The sequence below is a fragment of the Micropterus dolomieu genome, linkage group LG13 (genome assembly GCF_021292245.1).
Source record: "Micropterus dolomieu isolate WLL.071019.BEF.003 ecotype Adirondacks linkage group LG13, ASM2129224v1, whole genome shotgun sequence".
NCBI classification, from domain to species: Eukaryota; Metazoa; Chordata; class Actinopteri; order Centrarchiformes; family Centrarchidae; genus Micropterus; species Micropterus dolomieu.
This window is the reverse complement of record NC_060162.1, coordinates 6937785-6944333: the sequence shown is the minus strand read 5'-3', so window position 1 is coordinate 6944333 and position 6549 is coordinate 6937785. Positions and strand designations below refer to the sequence as shown.

At 40.3% G+C, this 6549-nt stretch overlaps 1 protein-coding gene across 6 annotated transcripts in view; it reads right to left on the bottom strand.

Moving 5' to 3' along the window:
• Window positions 1–456: 456 nt before the first annotated feature.
• arhgef28a (Rho guanine nucleotide exchange factor (GEF) 28a) overlaps window positions 457–6549 on the bottom strand; it is a 45814-nt gene continuing 39721 nt past the window's right edge. For all 6 annotated transcript variants that reach the window (XM_046067210.1, XM_046067212.1, XM_046067211.1 and 3 more), the window contains one exon: window positions 457–2416. In XM_046067210.1, coding sequence (XP_045923166.1) covers window positions 2241–2416 — 176 coding nt within the window. In that variant the 3' untranslated portion in view covers window positions 457–2240. The remainder of the gene's footprint in view (window positions 2417–6549) is intronic.

Below are 6549 nucleotides of genomic sequence, written 5' to 3'. Positions count from 1 at the left end.
GAAATACATTACTGCTGTCAGGAAAAGCATGAGAGCTGCAATTAACCTGTCTGTTTTTAGTTTTTTGTCAAGAGACATGCTTTGATTGGAGGGAATCTTTCTGCCCACAAAAGTATTAAGTATATCTGTAAATTTTAAAGAATGTAATGACCCACAACATATTGCATTCATCCAATACTGATGTAGTTTTTGTGACTGCAATTCAGAGGTGCAGCCAAATGGGAAATCATTGACATTCATGCACCTGGTCTCCCACCTGTCACTGCTGGCAACTGAATGAGCAGCTCACCCACACATCTGTTTACGCTGTTGGAGACGCTTCACATTCAGACCAGTACCATAAAACTGAAGCGATACTTGCACCCAAGCTGAACATTGTGTTTGTGTTCACCTTTTTATTGTACTGACACCTACACTGAGCACCATTTAATAGCCTGAAGAAAAAACAAAGCACTGTTTCGAGTTCAATAAAAGCAGTTTTATCAATACAGCCATGTCTGGATACACAACACAACGAACAAAAACACACCTGCTCATCTGTTCACACAGGTACACTTCTATGTATAATACAACCCTTCAAAAAGCACTGTACAATATTTAAACTCTTACTGTCATAAATAAATAAAAGCACAAACATATACACATGTTACTAAAATCACATCTAAATACTGCCACTGCCTTACTGTCCCATTAAGAAACTACAGTAACAACAGTAATTAAACCAATTAATATTTTATAGTGTCCGTAAAATAAGACACCTAAAGAATTGGCACAGAGACCTTTTTACACATAAAAATACCCATTTAAGATAATATGTAAATATACTACTTGATATTCAAGTGTAATAGTTTAACATTAAGCATGACAGAATAAGGCGACTTCAGGTTGTTCTGTGTGCCTGCAAAAAGATAATTTAAGGACAACATCTTCCAGTCTTTACAGCTTGTATAAAATAAACATAGGATGTTTTTAAAGTACAGGCAGAAATCTCAAACAAGAGAGTCTACAGTCAGCTACTGATTCTGTGAGGCAATACTAAGGCACAGTGGTGCTTTGAGCTAAATGATGAGCTAAAAGTGTCAGCATGCTCATATTTAGCACGTTTACCATTTTCACCCTGTTAGTTGAGGGTGTTAGCATCCTAACATTTGCTAATTACCACTAAACACAAAGCACAGCTAAGGCTGATGGGAATGTCAACATTAGTTTTTCAGGTATTAGGTAATAAACCAAAGTATTGCAGTTTTTGGTGCAGTAAGTGGTAGACCGAATGACTGTAGAGCAATATTGCTAGCGTGACTAAAAGTGACACACAAAGACAAAAATGTAGTCAGAAATGTTTGTAAAATAATTACATTAGTGCTTAAAATGGTTTGACCCAACATGTTTTCCTTCTGTCCCTCTTCCTGCACCACGACTTCCTTTTACTTTTTTACAATAACAGCTGTGCTCAAAACTTTGTCAGGCTTTTGCTGTTGAATTTCTACTTTCTGATAAAACTGACGTATTAGCATGGCTGCAACATACCTCTTAAAACCACAACAGCTTATTTCTCTCAACAAGAAAAGCATGCTTCAGATAAAAAAGAAATAAATGATGGTTTCAGGCAGTGAGTCTGAAAAATGTGGGAATGATGCTGTCACATCTCATCTTTCAATTCTACTGTTATGCTCAGCTTGTGCATAAACAGACCCTGTCTGATACATGACAGAGAGGCAGTTTGCTCCATCAGAAAACATGGTCCGCTAGAGAGATGCAGCCTGATGTTTTGTTGAAAGTGAGCAAAGTGTTGAAAGTGTTTTTTTTTCTCCTTCTGTGGTGAATTTAATAAATAGAGTGCTCGAGGGACGAGATATGTGGGACCTGAGAAAGAAAGGCAGTGAAGGAAGGACAGTAAGAAGCAGAGATGGCGGAAAGCGTGAAAGGTGTGGCCGCAGGGACCCAGTTAATAAAGACCACAAACACACACACAAACACCCCAAGAAAATAAAGAGACATCTAATACCCAGTGATGCCTCGAGCTAAGGTGCATGACACATGTGAGACTGAGTCTGAAACAACCTCATTTCTTTTATCTCTGGTCACTTTACACAAAAAAGACCACAAAATCAAATATAAAAACAAGCATGACAAAAGACTGTACAAGAGCCACCCCGGATCCAATCCTGATGCTTCATTGAATGTCATTAGTTTTTCCCATGTGCTGGGCTGGTTCTTTAGAGTCTGAAATGGATCAACATTCAGAGGTACACAATGGTTTCCTCACTGCTCTCCTCCCCACCGCTGTCAGTCTCCAAGGAAACCAGTGGGCTGAGGTCCAATTGAGGTTCACTGGGATGCGGGAGCACCGGATACGGGTCAGTTCCGCTTGCTATTGATGACCAGGTCTCCCTGATGTAGCTGTGACTGTTGTGATCTGAGTGGCCACACAAAAAACACAATTATTACACTTTTTCAAATGCAGCAACTGGTACTGATAATACACTGACCAAACTGAAACTACAGAGAATTCATCATTTACTAACAAATGATAAATAATCCCCAGGACGGGACATGTAGCCTCTTGTTTAATGAGCTCAGTCTAATTGTTTATCCCACTCATCTTATCGCTAACTGCATATAGATCAACCCCAGCTGCCACAGCTCAGCCTGCTACCCCCCACCCCCCACCCCCCGCCCCCCCCACACACACTTCACTTAAGAGTGAGACTGAGAATGAAAACAAAAAGATTTTCAAGCTATCCATCATTCCCCCTCTAGTTAGAGGTGTCACTTTTATCATTAACTTTGTCAACATAATCAATCGTCATGGTCGGGATTCGATCACACCTGCCTCCTCACACTTGACGGTTGAAGAAGAGATGAGGAAACGAGGGATTTGAAACAAGGAAGGACAAAGATATTAGTGGGAGCAGCCTTCAACCAGATAATCAGGATTCAAACCCTTGAGTTGGATAACACATGGCCTGTTGAAGTGTTTATATTATATCCCCAGCGTCAGGAGCGTTCCCCACTCAAGGACCAATAACAACATTTTCCAATTAAAGGAGGTCTGAAAGACAATGTGTTATTATGGGTGGTGTCTTCTTAAATGCGTTTGCATGGTGGGTGATGTCTAGCATTAGGGCAGGTGTGCTGTCATGGTAACAGATGGCGTGAACTATAAATTGCCTCATTGTGTCCCCGTAGGAAAGTGTCTGTGTTTGATTAATTATATAGGAGTCTGTTAGGGTAGCTCTGTTAGCCACTATGTAGGCCTGGCCTAAGATAGATGAGACATCAGCGCACAGCCAGATGATAAAACTACTCTATCTCTGTCTTTAGGCAAGTAGTAAGATTTTAGCATTATTAATATGTTACAACACAGACAGCAAACGCATCCTGTTTATGAGAAACATTGTTGGGGCTGTAGAACATTTAAAGCACAAAAACCTGCCCTAAACATTGATGATTAAACTGAGTATAATCAGTGGTTACCTTCTGTCTACAGCAATGAAATGTAACTGCAGGATAGTAATGTTAACCTGAATAAAAATGCTGATTAGATGGCTTTACCTAGTCTGTTTTGTTAAAATGCAACACAAGTATGTGTAAATCTACCCCCCAGCTAATCAATGTTGATAAAACAAAGGAACTCATTTTAAATCACACATGTCCATTACCATCTCTTTCACTGTGTAATCAATCTGGTAAGTTGTAAAAAGATGGTTTATGAAGTAGTTTGTAAGGTGTGTTGTCTGACCTTGTTGGAAATCAAAAGTGTTGATTAGTGACAGAGAAGGGAGAGACGTGATACAGTTTAAATATGGAGATAACTGATAACACTTTTTCAGACACTCTCCTGTAAGGCATTGATAGTGTTGCACTCGGTCGCATAGACGTAAAGTGCCAAAAATTGTTGTGTAACAAATGAAAAAAGATAGCTAGAGAGAGAAGTTCAAACTTAGCTCACTTTCTCACCTCCCAGCTGGCCAATCATGGCGTGAAGTGGGCGTGAATGTTGGATAATTCTAAAAGTTACAGAAATGGCCGGGAATAGTCGTTCCTGGTTAGAATATGTTTTCCTGCTTTCTTCTTCTTGTCAAATCCTGGTTCCTACATTACCCACAACGCATCTCAACTGCCAACAGTTTGGTTGGAGATTCAGGTGTGCTATGCTAATAGTGGCTACTGTAGCCTTGAGCCCCCAGCCTCAGGCAGAGAGGAGAAGTGGGCACCAGAGGTCCACAGTGCACATCCTCAAACGTGTTTCATTTTCAGACTTGTCGTCAGCTCCAACTGAAACTGACTCTAGTGACATCGTGGGAGCCACAGAAGGCTTTATACAACTTTTTTTCGCATATGCAATAATGCTCTCCAACACCTGTAAAAAGACTTTGAAGTGGCAAATGTTCCATTCCCCTTTAACAGTTTTAAGTCTCTAGGAAATTGTGGTACACTGATAACAAACTGAACTTCACAAACAAACTGTTTCTTATTAGGAAATGAATGGGTTTCCGTGACTGTCAAAATGTTCAGAGAAAAAGAGTATGTCAGTCTCACAAAGCGCTTCCTTTTAATATGTGTGTGTTCAATATCTCTCAATATGTCTGGTATAGTAACTCAACTGTGGCAAACAGTTGGCTAGGCTTTGACACCTCCACACTAAATTTGAATGAAAGACTTACGGACAACACTACACAACACCTCTAAAAAACAAAAACATCTTTGCGCCATGTGCAATCAATGTAACAGTATTAAAGTATTCTCATGTCGGGAAGTTTTTATTTTATGTCTAATTTGATGAGACAAAGACAAGTTTCCTGCTCTGGTGGTTAAAAAATAAACTAACAATATTGTATTGTATTCTATTTGTGATCTTAATATCGAACAAAATAATCATTAGTATTATTACAGGTTTGTGCATCATGCAACATATTTTATACTGTGAGTATGTTTCACATACTGCAAAGACCATCCGTTTCATCTCTCTTTTATTTGTCATGCTCCACACGATGGTCTCATCCTTTGTATGAAAAGGTGAGCAACTAAAAGCTGCCATGACTCATCAGATGAGACGTCATATCAGAAAATTCCATCCAACTGGTTCCCCAAGATTACACTGTGCAGGAACAAATTAGGGACATCCACTGAATGAAAAAAAGGTGTGTATTTGTATGTGTGTGTGAGTGTCTGAGAAGAAATCTTCACATGCTCAGGTGAGGAATAGAAGTGAGATTATGTTGGATCCATGTGACTGAGGGGCACAATGGGGAATTTGCATTTGAAAGAGATTCCTTTTCTTTTCTCACATATGAAAGAGATACCAGGTTCCTCCACATACCATACAGCACGTGATCCAGTATGAGGTCATAAAGGAGGTGATAAAATCTGAGATTACACATAAAACAGTAAAATGACTCCTTATATAGGTTTATATCTAACAGGGAATTGTGTGAAGATTGGGGAACATTATTCAGTGTCATCACAGGCCCTCATGGGATCCACTGAGGAATGCATTGCGGGTAGATGTCAGCTGGAACGCACCCTGAATTGTAGATTACAGCCAAGTATACACCCCTAGCTTGTTAACAAGTGACTCAGGTTCCACTGGGGCTTGTGTGTGCTCAATAACGAGGAAAGGTTAATAAGCTGATCAATGAGGAAGAGATTGTGCTGCCTGCTAAAGCTGGTAACAATAACAGGAACTCTACATCAGCAGCAGTCAACACATGTAACCTGTAATTTTCCCCGCCTGCCGTGACTATGAGAATGAGCTCGTGCATGAATGGATTAGGAATGAGGACGGGCAAACGTGGGAATGTAGGTGACACCTTGTGAGTGAAACAACAGATTAATACTGCATTTCTCATTCCCATATGCGCACCTCCTCCCCTTTGCCCGATGCGATGACAAGTCATGCTGTAATGAGTTTTCTAAAGATTTTTTTAGATCGATGTCCCAATCAGTCAGCCATCGCCTGTGAACTTTGATTCCCATGCTGTTGTCTGGCCTGCCAGTGGAAAGATAGAGGAACCATTGATTTTCTTTTCCTTTGGCAGGTGAGGGCCCAGACTGGCTGCTTGTGCAGGTGGGGGAGAGGGGGGGCAGGCGACACTGATTAACTGAGAGGAAGGACAGACAAGGCCTCACCAGGGATACAGCCTTGAGAGCAGAGTGTGTGTACAGTATGCTCTCACATACATGGGTGAAACCAGTGCAGGCAGAGGGTGTGTTTACATTCTCATAGGTAGGAGATTTCTCATTTATGTTGAGCAGCAGAGACAGTATGATAACAGCGCAGTGCTGTCCAACAAGTAAGGCACTTGAGCTTTGAAATATCAAGCCATTAGCACTAAGATACAGGATATTAAACATAATCAGTAATGAAAATTAGTAACTGAGCTACTTGATGCATTCATCAGTGGGTTTTCTATGCCATAGTTCCCTTCGCAGATGGTATATGAAAGAAAAAACAGTTTTTCCTTATTAATATGGAAATTATCATAGTAATCAGATCACTTTTCTCTGTAGCTTTTGTTTCTACCTTTTATTGCTCGAAAAGTTATT